The following is a 14,239-nucleotide window of genomic DNA, read 5'->3' as shown; positions in this document are numbered from 1 at the left end:
GAGCTTTGTTTTAATTTTTGTATTGAAAATGCTTCAGGCTCCATGTTTGTGGCAGCACCATTGCGCTGCCATCTCTTGGAAACTTGCTAACTTTTTTCTGTGCTTTCTGCTTCCTTTTCTGGCTAACTTGCGAACAAAGTTCAGCATTGGAAGCTCTTGAAAGAAGACATGTTGAGGGGATGCACTGTGCTATTTTTTTTTCCTTTTTTTGCATGCATGTATTGCTGTTTAAAAATGAAAAACAGTGCAAAGACATGGACAAGAACGAGAAGGTAGGCAAACAACAGCGCTGTTGAAAAGGCAGACGAACAGCAGCACTGTTCATCTATCTTCTCGTTCTTTTGTCCGTGTCTTTGCGCTGTTAGCCACCGCGGTGGCTCTGAGGCAAAGCGCCGGTCTACGGATCCCCAGATGGCGGGCTCAAATCTCGGCTGAGATGCCTGCACTCTGACAGAGGCTTATTGCAGAGAAGGTGCCATATAACCGAACTTTCAGTTGCGTGCCAAAAGATCTCCAAGAGGTCCAAACTAATCCTCAATCCCCCGCTGGGGCTTGCCAGATTCCCGTCGTTGGTTTGGCTCGTACAACCCCCAAATTTGTCTTTGCACCGTTTTTAATTTTTAACCATGAAATACCAACTAGCCCAAACGTCAACGTTAGTCAGCTTCTTACAAACTATCTTACAAACTATCTAGGCATTCTGGTTAATCACAAAAGTTTTCAAATCAGTATTAATTTGGATGTAACTCAGTACACTACGAAGTGTGGCAACGAAAATTTCATACTGAAAGTGAATTCTAATTTCTGACCTCTAAATTCGATAGCCTCTTGGATTCAAGGTGCATCTCCACTACCTCACTGGCACACTCACTGTCGCTTCATTTCAGTCATTGGGTCTGGGGCATGGCCTGTGTAGGGCATCCGTTGCCACAAAACATAATTCTAACCCTTTGCTGTCATTAACCATTTCCAGTCAGAAATGTGCTAAGGCTCAAATGCTAAGCTATGAGGTGCTTTAGAGTTGTCCGTGTGACTATGAAGCACCTTTGGGTATAAGCGGGGAAAATAGTACCTCTATTGGCGAGGAGATCGAGCTATAGGGAGCGCGATGTCCAGCTTGTTTTCCCCCCAGAGCTCTGTGTTTACCAACGCAAGGCACGTGTACGTGATTGTTTACTTAATTTTCCTCGCTTGAGCATGGTGCAAAGATTGGGCACGACTTGGGCCCAATTTTTAGCTGCATTCGCATTCAGCTTCACTAATTGGACATGATCCCCAGCCGAACGCTGACGCAACGTTCGGCTGCGTGGGTCGAGCGGTGCGTCAAACACAATTAAGTAATCTATGTTGTTGTTGTCCCCACTGGTGAAGTTCTCAATTTAGCCACTAGGTGCTTACGAGTCGCACGTTTGTCCCACTCTAAGCACTTTTCAGAGCTACGTGCTTGTGCGTGTTCCCTTTCGGGCTCTTCACATAATCTGTAAAATACCACGGAAGCACCCATTTCGGTCAAGTGCCCACTATTAACAACCGAACAAGCACCCATGTCTAGATTAACCCAGTTTTCAGTGAAAGTAAGGTTGGGCGCTACCCCAGTATTTTACGGTAGCTAATAAATTTAAAATGAGTTTTGTGGCTTAAAACTGTGTTGTAAAAATTCCTCGTTTTATGCTTTTAGCTAGGTTGGGAAACCGAGAGAGGAGGTATGCATGATTTTTCAGGAAGGATTCGTCCAACCTGGGTGAAAATTGGAAGAAGGGAATACCTGTGGAAGTGATACCCATGGCGTATGTTCCAGTCCAGAAAAAGATTGAGAAGCTTCTGGGAAACAAGGCAGAGCTGCGGCAGGCTGCCAAGAAATGCGTAAGGAGTCTGAATATTTTGCTATTTCCCCTGCTATTTTAAAGGTATAGTTCAACGAAATCTGAGATATACCCGTCGTGTTCACAAATAGGCTGAATATGATCCACAATATCCGTAAATGACAATTGCATGTTTGTATTTTGAGCCTTATGGCTCTCTCTTGTCTCCCGTGCAAAATGGCGCCGTGTTGTTTGAAGACCGGTGGCGTCGCGTTTCCAGAGGAGCTAAGCCTTTTTCTTTCTTTACTTTTTTCTCAGGTAAGTTCGCTCTTTGCAAATTTTACAAAAAAAATGCACCATCTGTGGGCAACGCTGCACAAAGTCGTAGCGCGATAGGTTAAGAAACTGAATTTTGTGGTTGATTTAAAGAGTCTGGCGTCTCCTTGAATCACCCTGTAGAATGTTTAGACAGCTAGTGGTTAGTCTGCGTCAAGGGGCATCTGATATTCCTTGCAGTAGATGAGAAATTCAGCCGGTGCAGTACCACTTCTATCGTATTTACTCGAGTAATAGCCGCATGGTTTATGAAGAAAATCTGAGAGTTCGCTTTTCCACGGAGCACGCGGATTGCCAATCACCGCGATCGACAGCATGATTCCAGCGGTTTACAGGACAGAGATGATGTCTTAGCGCGAAGATACCATCTGTGAAGATTGCATTTGTATGGAGACTCGTGTTCTCGATCTAGTTATTCGGTATGTTATTTATGCGCAACGCGATGATTGGCTGTATATATGCTTTGCCTGAAAGTAGACGCAAGGGGCTTGTTCGTAAATAGTGCGGCTATTACTTGAGTAAATACGGTAACTGGCGGTTTTTAATGTGCATCACACAGCAGTAGTTACACGAATGCGCGCCGGTACGATGACCATCCGTACCCAAATAGGCAGAGGCGGGGGTTGAGCCTAGGCTCCCTGACTTCTGCAGTGCAAGCTTTCCTTCCTCATACTCTTAGCTGCGGTATTTGACACTTAGCCACCAACCCCCTTATTCTGGTTGTAAGAGAGTACATTCATCAATCAACGACACCAAAAAATTTTGTTGCAGTTTTTTGTCTTGTTTGTGCAAGTGCATAAACAAAAACAAAATGGTCAAGACAATGACACAACCGTTTTGAAAAAACAGGGTTATGGCTTATATAGATGTTTTAATCATTTTACATTGCCGTAAAATACCGAGCATCCGCCCATTCCACAATGAGCGCCCACCCCTCAGTTTTGTAACATTCGTAAAATGCACAAAGGACATATCTTTGCATATTATTGTTGACCTAAGGAGCACCCATCCCCCAGTTTTACGTGATTATCTCCAAATTTTGAGTGCGCTTGCCTGGGATTTTACGGTAAGTGTAGGCACCCAGGCCCGCAGGTTGAATCAAGCCTGCGGCATGTTTTCATCTCATCTGCATCAGCCCCAAGCTGGGAGTGGTTTATTTGGTTCTGCTTTAGTTGCCAAAAATCTTCTGAATGAAGAAAAAGTTTAACAAGCTTTGAAGTTTATACACTACACTACAGCTGTCAAAACATGTTTTCATGATGGTACATTTTAAATAAAACAGATCATCATAGTTTTAGTTTTTCTCCTTTTCTTAGAAACTCCGTGTGTTTTGTATCCTAAAACAGATTCCAGAAAGGGACTATATGTGGTGAGATAGTCATGCAAGAAGTTAATAGATAGCTCCAACGGACAATGTATCTGTTTTTCCTGAGGGGCTCGCCTATTGGCAATCCATCTAGTGGTTGCTATGTCATGGCTTGGTTCATTTTCAGCCTTTGACGTAAGACCCATCCGATATGAGCAACAGGTGGAAGGATAGCATTAAGAACGCAAAAACGGGAACAATCGGAGCTCGCAATAAGAAGTTACCACATTTGCTTTTGGCTAAAGGTGAAGGACTATTAATCGAATAGTGCAGTGTCATTCCTAGCTTCGACACTGAGGAGAGAGACTGTCTGTTGTAGGTTTTCCTTGCAATCGGAAGGCTCTGAATGGTGCAGCTTCATTTGTGCTACTCTTTGTGTCACTCTATGGTTAATGTAAAAAAAAAATTAAAAATAGAGCACTACTGCATTTTTATTGCGGCGAGCACCTAAGAGCCACAATTTTTCGTGCAATCGAAGAATAAAAAACAATGAACATGTGTAACAACAGACCTGTGCAGTGCCATAAAAAAAAAAGAAAAGCAGCTTTTTTTTTTTTTTACCAATGCTTGCTTGCATGATCGATGGGCTTCTTTTCCTCCATCTTATCAAGTACAAGCACAGCTGATGGGTTGCTTTGACGGGCCTCTCCTCCCGTCAGCTGCGAATGGAAACGTGGATAAATGAAAGGAGTGCCAAATTATAGGCTGGTGTCTGCCAGAAAAAATATGTACAGTTGCATGGAGCTAACTGTTTGCATGACTATATACAAGCTGGTTACTCTGGTTCCATTGAAATGCACTATTCTGCCAATCATACCCTCTAATCGATATAGGCAATGACTTGATAGGGGTAAAGCTGTGCTGAAAATATAAAAGATATTTGGGCAGGCTTCAAATGGAAAGGGACTTTTAAAATGAACCCTGCAATGTCACAAGACCTAACCAAGAGGGGTGAATCCCTCGTGCATGTCATCTGCTGGTGCAAAGCACCTCTGCACTGTCTTACTTCCTCAAGTGGCATTTTTACCGTCAGTCGGGATTTATCTCCTATTCCACATGCATGGCCCTCATGAAATTATCTGCAGCAATTTCAAGAAGGGGGACCGTTTTCGACACTGCATAGACACAGTCTTTGTAGTTAAGGCTATTTCAGTGCTGTGCAATTTATCTCTTAATCGTGGTTACGGAAAAACTAAAAATGTTAGTATGAAACAGATGTCCATACAAATGCACTTGTCAATTCAAAGAAAGCAAAACACAAACAGGGGACAGAGACAGTCATGTACAAGCTTGTACATGTCTGTCTCTGTCCCCTGTTTGTTTTGCTTTCTTCGTATTGACTATTAACCCAACATGGTTGTCAAACTCATCAAATTAGCTTGTATTTTCACACTCTCAATGTGACGACTCGTTATGCAATTTTTTAATGCAAAATTTGAAGCTGCGCAAAAAGCCGAGCCAAACGGCAAATATATTCACCTCTCCCAGTGGAGCTGAAATCTCATTGATAGTGCTCCCATGGGCTGGCGCACATCCTAGTTTCAAGGAACGAGGCTCCCATTGGCCGAGGCACGTCAATTTCAAGGAGAGCCACCCCATGGCGCTATGTGTCCGCGCCAGTGCACACCAAGAAAAGGAAGTGTTTGGCTGGCGAGTCTTCCAGAGAGAGCCCGCTCGAGCATACTCCGGAGCACGGCGTGGCCACTTCATGAGAATGCGCGCAAGATTGACATTCATGCTTTCACATTCACAACTCATAGGAAGTGCTGAGGTGTACCTCGAGCCTTTTTCTGAGAGCGGCTTATTTCACTTCCTTTTCAATGCTGCTCCAACACGAATTAAGGCTTCAAGGCTTGCCTGTATTTAGATTCTGCTTTTGGAGAGAATTCTTTATCAAAATAAATATCTTCCACTTGGCTTTTTTTTCTCTTTCTTTATGATAATACTGGTCAAGCCTTTAATTTATTTTGTATTCGTTGCGGGTGCCGTTGAGGTTCACACAAGCCGTCTTCCGGCCAGGTTGCCTGCCCCTTAAATTTGTTGAGCATCTTGCGTTAGGTGGCCAGGCACTATTGGTCACACACTTTCATGCGTACAAAAACAGCTAGACAAAGTACTGTGAATGACCTAATTTTCGCGAATTTCACAAATCGCCTACAATTCACAAAAAATAGGTCCCGTGAACAATTCCGGTAAAATGTAAACACATTGGAATCTATAATGAGATCCCACCGTGTCACGAAAATTAGAACCTGCGAATTATCACAAAACTTCAGCTTTGACTTAAATCGCGAAATATTGAGCCTGCAAAAAGTAAATTGTTTACTGTATGCACCAGGAAATTCCTGGGATGTGGTATACGACAGTGATTTTTGTCAGTCAATATATTACTGTTCTCTTGAATCCATTGCAGCATGTCATCCTTGCTTTTGAAGCATAACCATTACTGATCAATTTTCTGTGCTGGTCTCAGATGCTTTGTATAGACTTTGTTCCTTCTCAATAAAAATTTTGCATTATTTCTACCAACTGTTCTTATATTTATTTGTTTTTCAGGCACTTGGTATGTTCATTTACTATCTTGAATAAACGTTCTGATAGGATGATGTGCAATATTCAAATGGCATCTTATTTTTGTTTCTGCTTACTAAGTCGAGCTAGATACTTTCAGGATGACGCCGTTGCCATTAAACATAACAGAGAAGGAGCAGTACTTACTTTTCAACTTTTTAGTGGTTATTTTGAGGTCAAATGCTGTTTTCTTTCTCTTAGAATATAGATATGATCATCTTGTCACCCGCTTTTCAATTGGAAACGGGGAAAATGTTTTGAAACGTCAGCTCTACATTTGTACTCTCACCTTTTGGCTGCGCTCATTCTTTGATGTGCAATGTGGCTAAAAATATTTTATATAATTAAATGCCTACGAAGTTTTGAAAATGGCAGGGTAATATTTTCGAGTGTAAATGTCTTTATTGACTGGATGACACCTACAGTTCAACATGATTGTAAATGTGTGACACTGACTAATTCATTGCGTTTATGTGACTATGAAGAAGACAATTGAGCTGAATTTGAGACCTTCTTCTTTCCTTTGACATTCAAAGGTTTTTGTATTTCGTTTACCCCAGACGGGTAGTTTTATGACATTATTAATTTCTATCAGCTCGTCCACACACTTACTGTATTTCTGAAATATTTTTGTATCTTTGGAAATATAATATTTTCCTGCACTAATATTTATGTTTTGTATTCTCACGTAGGGCCCTGTGGTAACTGATAACGGAAATTTTATACTGGATTGCAAGTTTGCACCCCAAAGCAACTGGTCAGCAACTAACACAGCCTTGAAAATGATTCCTGGTGAGTTTTTGATGTGGTGTGATAAATTAAAACAATTAAAAAGATATGAATTTTTTTTAAATGTTATTTGATAATGTAGGTTTGCTGAAATTTCTGGCCCGTTGGCAAAGTAATCTATCGCAGGTCATTTTCTAAAAACAAAATGTGCAACTAAAACTTTGTAATCCCTCTATGAAGGTACAGACTGTTCCAATAAAGGGCTCTTGGCCTGTGTCATTTTCAGTATCCTCGCCTATGGCAAGTGCTTTGCTCGCTTGTTGAAGCGACAAATGCGTGCACACTGGGCTGTGGAGATCGCGCGCCCAGTTGTGGATTCGTTAACTTTGAGTGGTGTCTGCTCTTGGCTTCTAATATTCTCTGGTTCGGTAGCTCTAATGTAAAACATAAATTTTTCACACGAAATACCGAGTTTTACTTTTGTTTTATTCGGCTCCATGGTCATATTGTGGCATGGCCCACTTATTTGCGATACCTAAATGGAGATGAACGAGATAACCAGACAAAGGAAGCACCTGTAGGTTTGGAGCTGAGGTTAGAAAGTGCAACGGGGTAGAGGTCCTTAGAGTGATAAACTGGCAGTTGAAATTGACCCCTAATTGGCCGCCGCCATGTTGCACACTTTTTGACCCACGTTACCTTATAGTTTTACGTCTAGATTTTAACAAAGTACCGTATACAAATAATTGCTTATTGATCTTTAATAACAGTACCGACGAGGTAAGTTATGTTTTGTTTGTTTTAAGTCCAAAATGTGCTTTTATGACAAAAACTCGGGCAGCTTCGCAATGCCTTTGCTAGATGCTGTCAGCCGCAGTGCTGTATTCTGGGCTTTTATCGGAGCTAGACATGGATCTCTGGGGCCAACACTATTGAAAAAATAGTTTATCGTGTTTACAGCGATTGCAATACAAATCTTGGCTCAGCTTTGCGTAAGAGCCTCAGGAGTCGGTGCAGTCATGTGTCTAGTAGTCAAAATTCTACAACATGGCAGCAGCCTAGTGGGAGTCGCTTTTGCTTGTTGAACAGGATACCAGTTTATCGCTCTAAGCCCCTCACCTTGTTAAGAAAGTCCAAAAACTACTTTTGAGCATGTGGAGCATTTCTTCATTGGTACCTAGCGGTGAAGTTTCCTAAAACTACCTGCCTGTTTCGAAGTCAGGAGACATCCCCCAAATTTGTTTCCTTGCATGTTGAAGAATCCAATATACTGGCATTAGGCAGGGCTGGATAATTATAAACAGTTTTGGCACACCTTCCTAGAAATGGCTACATTTAGGGTCAACATTATACCATATACCAAGGTGGTGCTTTCTTTGGATCTCGAGGAAGACAAGTTTAAAATTTGTGAGTCATGGGCACATTAATAAACTGAGCATTGATCAGAATTAGGGCTTGGTGTTTTCGGTTTAAACTGATCAGAACTGATAAACATACCATATTTTTTAATGTATAAATCTAAGCTTTTTTTTTTTTTTTTTTAATTTTTTAAATTTTTTTAGCATTTTTTATACTCCTCACAAGTGGGCTCATTTTCATCTTCTGTGCATGAGAAAGGAAGTAGCGGTGACGTCAGAACGCCGAGCCCTGATTGACTGATAGCGACCCTCTATCTCAGCGTCTTCTGCTCCTTTGCAACGTCGCCCGCTCGCATCATCGTCTGCGTCTGTCTTACCTTTCCTGCGACTTTCGGAAGTGCAGGTCTTTACGAGCGAGCGCGACTTCGCCTTTCAGAGAGGGCAGACAAAATAACTCGAGCGGTACGTTGTTTTTGTCTAACAACTAGCAGACGCGCATCAAGGAGGGAAGTCAAAGGACTCACTGGCGAGGTGTCCCGAGGCGCCGAGGTTTGTTTGCTAAGAACCGAGAGTGAGCGTGTTAGTGTCCGCAAGTTCCCTCCCAAATACTTTTTCCCTCTTTTCGTGTGCGGCGAGACCCCTCATTCTTTAACGGCGTCGGCGGGTTGGCGCAGTTGACGTCGTCTGCTTTACGTCTGCTAGTCAAAGGGATGGCTGCTTTACCTTTCCTGCGTCTGTCGGAGATTCACTGCTTTTTCACCGGCGAGAGTCACCGTTGCCTCGGGAAACAGGGAGATAACAAGAGGAAGAAATTGGCCTCTTAATCTAAAATTGAGGTCAGTGATCAAAGTATAATACGGGAAGGGTTCACAAGGGTTGCGCGGACATATTCCATTGAGCACGCCAGCCGGTCGTGGGCAGACGGTCGCCGAGTCGCGTAGTGCCTGCTAGGCCTAACTGCCGAGCTCGCTTGGTTGCGTTCGGTGGAATCGTGGCCGTTGGAGCTTTTCCCGGGTGTTTGTGGATCCAGCGTTCTTGTTCGTCGTGGTCTGTTTCAAGTATTTTTTACTTTTTCCTTGCTGCTTGAAGTCGGGACGCGTGAGAAGTGCACATAGAAAAATAAACGTCCGTGGGTCGTCGCAACTGCGACGCTGTCGGCCATGCTGATTTGATCGTAAGAAGTGCATAAGACAGCTTCGGAGCTGTCGTAGGATTTCGTCGTAACCTGCGCAAAACTTACGAAAATATTGTTTCATGAATACGAATTTGTTCTTAAGTTTTGTCTTACGCACATTTTTGGCGTAAGATCGTTTTGTGAATCTGGCCTCTCCACTTCCGAAAGTCGCAGGAAAGGTAAGACAGACGCAGACGACGTTGCGAGCAGACGACGTTGCAAAGGAGCAGACGACGCTCAGATAGGCGGTCGCGATCAGGCAATCAGGGCTCGGCGTTCTGACGTCACCACCACCCCCTGCGCAAGAAGCAGACGAACTTGCCCTCTGCATAACATCGTGACTTGTATGTTTTTGTCTTTTATAAGTTTGGACCTTAACTGAGCAAGATGTGGGCTGAATTGACATTTACAATAGAGGAATGGCAGAACACCCGCGGATGGCCTGCTCTGCGGTGGTTTGAAGAAGAGTCTAGATCCATCAGATGTAGCTTGCGGTTACTGCGAGTCGACTTTCCTTCATAATCTGCTCCAGGCAAAATGGTGGCTACCTATAGAAGCCACCATATTGGCACATCAAAACGAGTTTATCACAGGAATTTTTTTTCTTGTTTGATTGTTCGGTGGGAATATTGAAACCTTCTCCCGCTTGTGCACATATTTAATTCAATTCAATTTTTATTTCAAATCAAGTCGTACAAAATAAAGAGCTGGCCCACAAAAGCAGCATTCTACTTGTATGTGGGGCCATGCGACCAAATGAAATACATGTTGCAATCACAGTACGCATATGTGGGCTAATCAATGCAGTTTCACTGTGCCGACTGTACAAAGAGTGCATCTTATGTAGTAGAACCTCATTGATACATTCTCGGTTCGTTTGATTTTCTGGTTCATATGCTCACGATTAGAGACACCAAAAATGTCTCGCATTTGCTAGTTTTTCTTTGGTTCATACGTTCTTGAATGATACTATATCCCGGTAAGCACCTTCAACATTTTGCCAAACATAGATCGGGTGGTACGTCTTTTGTGAATAAAACGGCGAAACCCTGTTGCGCGATTATCTAATTCCTGTTCAGTTTGACACTCGAGGGTTTCAGCAAACCTGCCGCCATGCTGGAAATCGCATTCGTTTCGCAGCAAATTATGTAAAGTATGCGCAGTGTGAAGAGACAGTCTGCTTTATTAATATTGTGCAGTAAACTTTATCAGCAAGGATTTGGCTCACCCAGTTTACTAGACGTAGCAGTAATGTGATTGCTCCTGCTTTACTGATTGCTGCGCTATTCCTGAAATCATGGACGTTATAACAAAAAAACTAAAGCCGAAATTATCACCTGGCTCAGGTTCTATTCCAAATTTCATTGTTAAAGGATGTTCAAACATTGTTTGTTTAAAATATTAGAGCATATCTTTAATCTTTCCTTGTCTGCTATTGTTTTTCCATCAGTGTGAAAAGAGTCCACTGTTGTGCCTATTCTTAAGGCGGGAAATACTTCAACCTTAAATCAGTACCGTATTTACTCGAGTAATAGCCGCACTGTTTATGAAGAAAACTTGAGGGTTTGCTTTTCCCCGGAGCACGTGGATTGCCAATCATCGCGATCGACAGCATGATTCCAGCTTTTTACAGGACAGAGATAACTTCTTCGTGCGAAGATACCATCTGGGCATGTTGCATTTGTATGGAGACTCGTGTTCTCGATCTAGTTATTCGCTACGTTATTTATGCACAACGCGGTGATTGACTGTATTTGTGCTTTGCGGGAAAGTAGACCCAAGGGCCTTGTTCATAAATAGTGTGGCTATTACTCGAGTAAATACGGTATTATCCTGTATCTCTGCTTTGTTTTTTTTCAAAAGTATTTGATATTGTAATGCATGCACGCATGTCTTTTTATTTTGGACAACATATTATTTTCCATCAGCATGGTTTCCTTTTAAGGGTCATTCTGTTGAGACAAATTTTTCTAGCTTTCTAGAATATTCAGTGCCTCATGTTTTAAATCGTGGTGAAGTTGATTTTATTTATTTTGATCTACCGAAGGCATTTGATAAGGTGAATCGTGCTTTGCTTTTAGAGACACTGTCACTGAACGGGTTTTCATTAATTATCCTAAAGTAGTTTGATAGCTATCCGACTGACCGTCAACAAGTTGTCTGGGTTTTAAATAGCTTTTCAAACCCCTTCTGCCCGTCGTCAGGAGTACCACAGGGCTCCAATTTAAGACCTCTTGTTTCTCATTTTTATCAACGACATTGCCACATGTGCAATAAATTAAAATGTTTCGCTATTTGCTGATGACATTAAGCTTTCTTTGGACAATTCACTCACTCGATGACTGCAGGGATGTGATTGCTATGCCATTTGGGCCAAACTGTGCCAAAACGCTTGCCCTGCTACATCCTGCTACATTTTGCCAAAATATGAGAAATTTGTGCCAATATTGTGCCAAAACTTAATTTCACTTTATTAATATTGAAAATATATAATAAATTGGGCCTCGCTACATGGCTGGATCGCTACGATGGGCTTGTGCCAATATCCAAAACTTTTGTTTATCGCCCGAAATAACATCATATTCGATTTGATCGCTGTATCAAACATTGAAAGTACTTGGAAGTTTTGAAAAAAATATCACGCTTGTTGTCTGTTCTGGCTAAATAGCTAGCATCGTTTAGTGCGCTTGTCACCGCGCAGTGGTGTACTGCGGTGAAGCGATGATCACGTAGTAGGGGTCAGAATTTCACCTAGCTTGCTTCGCCGCTGTGCACCCATGTGGTAAGGGGAAATCACTCCTCCAGAGTGGGACTTGCACAAGGTTTCTCGTTGAAACTGCGGCTATACTCGGGGACAACTTTACTGACTGCTCCAAAGGGGAGAGGGCATGCGTGCCCATACCTTTGACTGCATTGCCAAGAAAAGTTGTCCCAGAGTGTAGTATATTTGATAAACTATGATATTCTGACGATGTCCTTTTCACATTCGAGATTCATCAAGGATACTTGAGTATTGTAAGCGTAGAAATCTGGGCGAGTTAGTGATGCAGCGGAACGAGAAAACAGCGCAAACAAAACGGCGGACCAGTAGAAGAGTGTCCGAGTATTGCCACAAAATGTTTATGGACCGCTCTACATATATGTTTATTTTTTGTCGTCTCTCGTTTAGTTATTACCTTTATTGAGGTTTCATTCGTTTGATGGTGCAGTGAATACAGTAAATTAAAACTAGATTAGGTAGCTGTATCAGTAAATTCAACACTGGGATTTTTTCTTTTTTAAGAAAGCATATTTATTGTTTATTTCCTGATATTTGTTATGAAGTTCCACTTATGAGGTGTCATTCTTGTTCATAATAAAATGACAAAAGCTTTGTTTTCAATCTACATTAAAAGCTGCAGTTTAATTACAACCTTTAGAACTTTAGGCATCACTTCGGGTGCTCGAAAGTTTTATATTCTAACATTATTTCTGTGGAATATACCTTATTTGGTTTACATTTGATTTCATACGTAAAATAACCATGCACAACAGTTTGTATGTACAGCTCAATCAGCATCTTGTTACCGTGCCTTGTGCTTCTGCGTGCAATTAAACTGCTAGCCAAGGAACCAAACCTGCCATGCTGTTCATGCCATCAAATGGTTGCTCAGAAGCAGGAAAGCAAAGTAAACATAAACACATATGTTTTAACATAATATTCATGCTGATATTAAATGTGCACTTAGCTCCAAAAGCACTTTTTGCTGCTCCAAAATGGACATTTGGCTGCTTCAAAAGGTGCTCCAAAATGACTCGGACCAATTACATCACTGTGACTGTAGGCGTCTGCAGGGCGATGCCTCACGTATACTGAATTGTTGTTCGGCAAGTTTTTAATTAATTAAGCCAGGTGAAACTAAAGTATTTTTCGTTTTGTAGAAAAACGAGAAGTATAATTCTTCATCCGTATGCACTTGACAGTATGACTATTACTCGGGTATCAATGATTCATGATCTTGAAGTGATTTTTTTCATAGATATTTTTCATTTGGCTGCCATGTCACTCATATTGTCTGTTCTGCAGTTGCAATGTTGGGTCTAATCTCTCGTATAGCTCGAAACTTTGTTAATGTAGCATGCATGCTTCGTTTTATCTCAGCCCTCATAAGATGTAGGCTAGAGTTTGGTTTCATAGTATGGAATTCGCCTTGAGGTTGCCCACCCAAAATGAAGAGGTAAATGATGAAAAACATGAAATGGGGCTATCTTTGGGGGATGAGACAGCAAAACCTAAAAAATTAATGATAAACACAGGGGCACCGCTACATACCACATGACACGGATCTGATACTGCAGATCACGGACACAGCATTTCACGTTTCATAATGAAATAAACACGCGGGAATTTGCTACTAACTCCTGTGTCACGGGAAAGGGTACCGCAGACTGCGGATGCAGCAGATTCATGTTTCACAATGCGATAAACACGCGGAAAATGGCTACAAACTTACGTGCCACAGGAACCGACATCGCATGCGCAGATCGCGAACCAAAAACATGGGAACCCGCTACAAACTCGCATGTCACGGGAACCAGTATTGCACGTCCAGATCGTGGACAAAAACGTGGAAGATCCGATGGACGTACTACCTATGAGAAATGGTTGTTTATAACATTGAGGAAAGTCTTTCGAGCCAAGAAAGAAAGAATGATGCGCCAAAAAAATAGGAAATATACAGGACTGCCAACACGGCTTCCCGATAGGTGGCACTAGTGTGCTATCTTATCGTAAGAGATTTATAAGGCTTCAAGGCACACGCTCTAAGAAGTCGGAAGTGCGTAAACCGGAAGTGCGTAAACGGTCCTTAAATGTAAAGAAAGCTTGGGTAAACAATGCATGTTTTTATTACGAGCGTACAAA

At 42.0% G+C, this 14,239-nt stretch overlaps 1 protein-coding gene across 1 annotated transcript in view; it reads left to right on the top strand.

Annotated features, from left to right (window-relative positions):
- The window catches only part of LOC8039247 (ribose-5-phosphate isomerase), a 40,735-nt gene that overhangs the window by 21,467 nt on the left and 5,029 nt on the right, over nucleotides 1-14,239 (top strand). The window contains exons 6-7 of the mRNA XM_029971355.4: nucleotides 1,722-1,863; nucleotides 6,768-6,867. Of these exons, the coding sequence (XP_029827215.1) occupies nucleotides 1,722-1,863; nucleotides 6,768-6,867 (242 nt within the window). The remainder of the gene's footprint in view (nucleotides 1-1,721; nucleotides 1,864-6,767; nucleotides 6,868-14,239) is intronic.

This window comes from Ixodes scapularis, unplaced genomic scaffold, assembly GCF_016920785.2.
Source record: "Ixodes scapularis isolate PalLabHiFi unplaced genomic scaffold, ASM1692078v2 PGA_scaffold9__187_contigs__length_104089568, whole genome shotgun sequence".
NCBI lineage: Eukaryota > Metazoa > Arthropoda > Arachnida > Ixodida > Ixodidae > Ixodes > Ixodes scapularis.
This window is presented reverse-complemented; position numbering and strand designations above follow the sequence as displayed.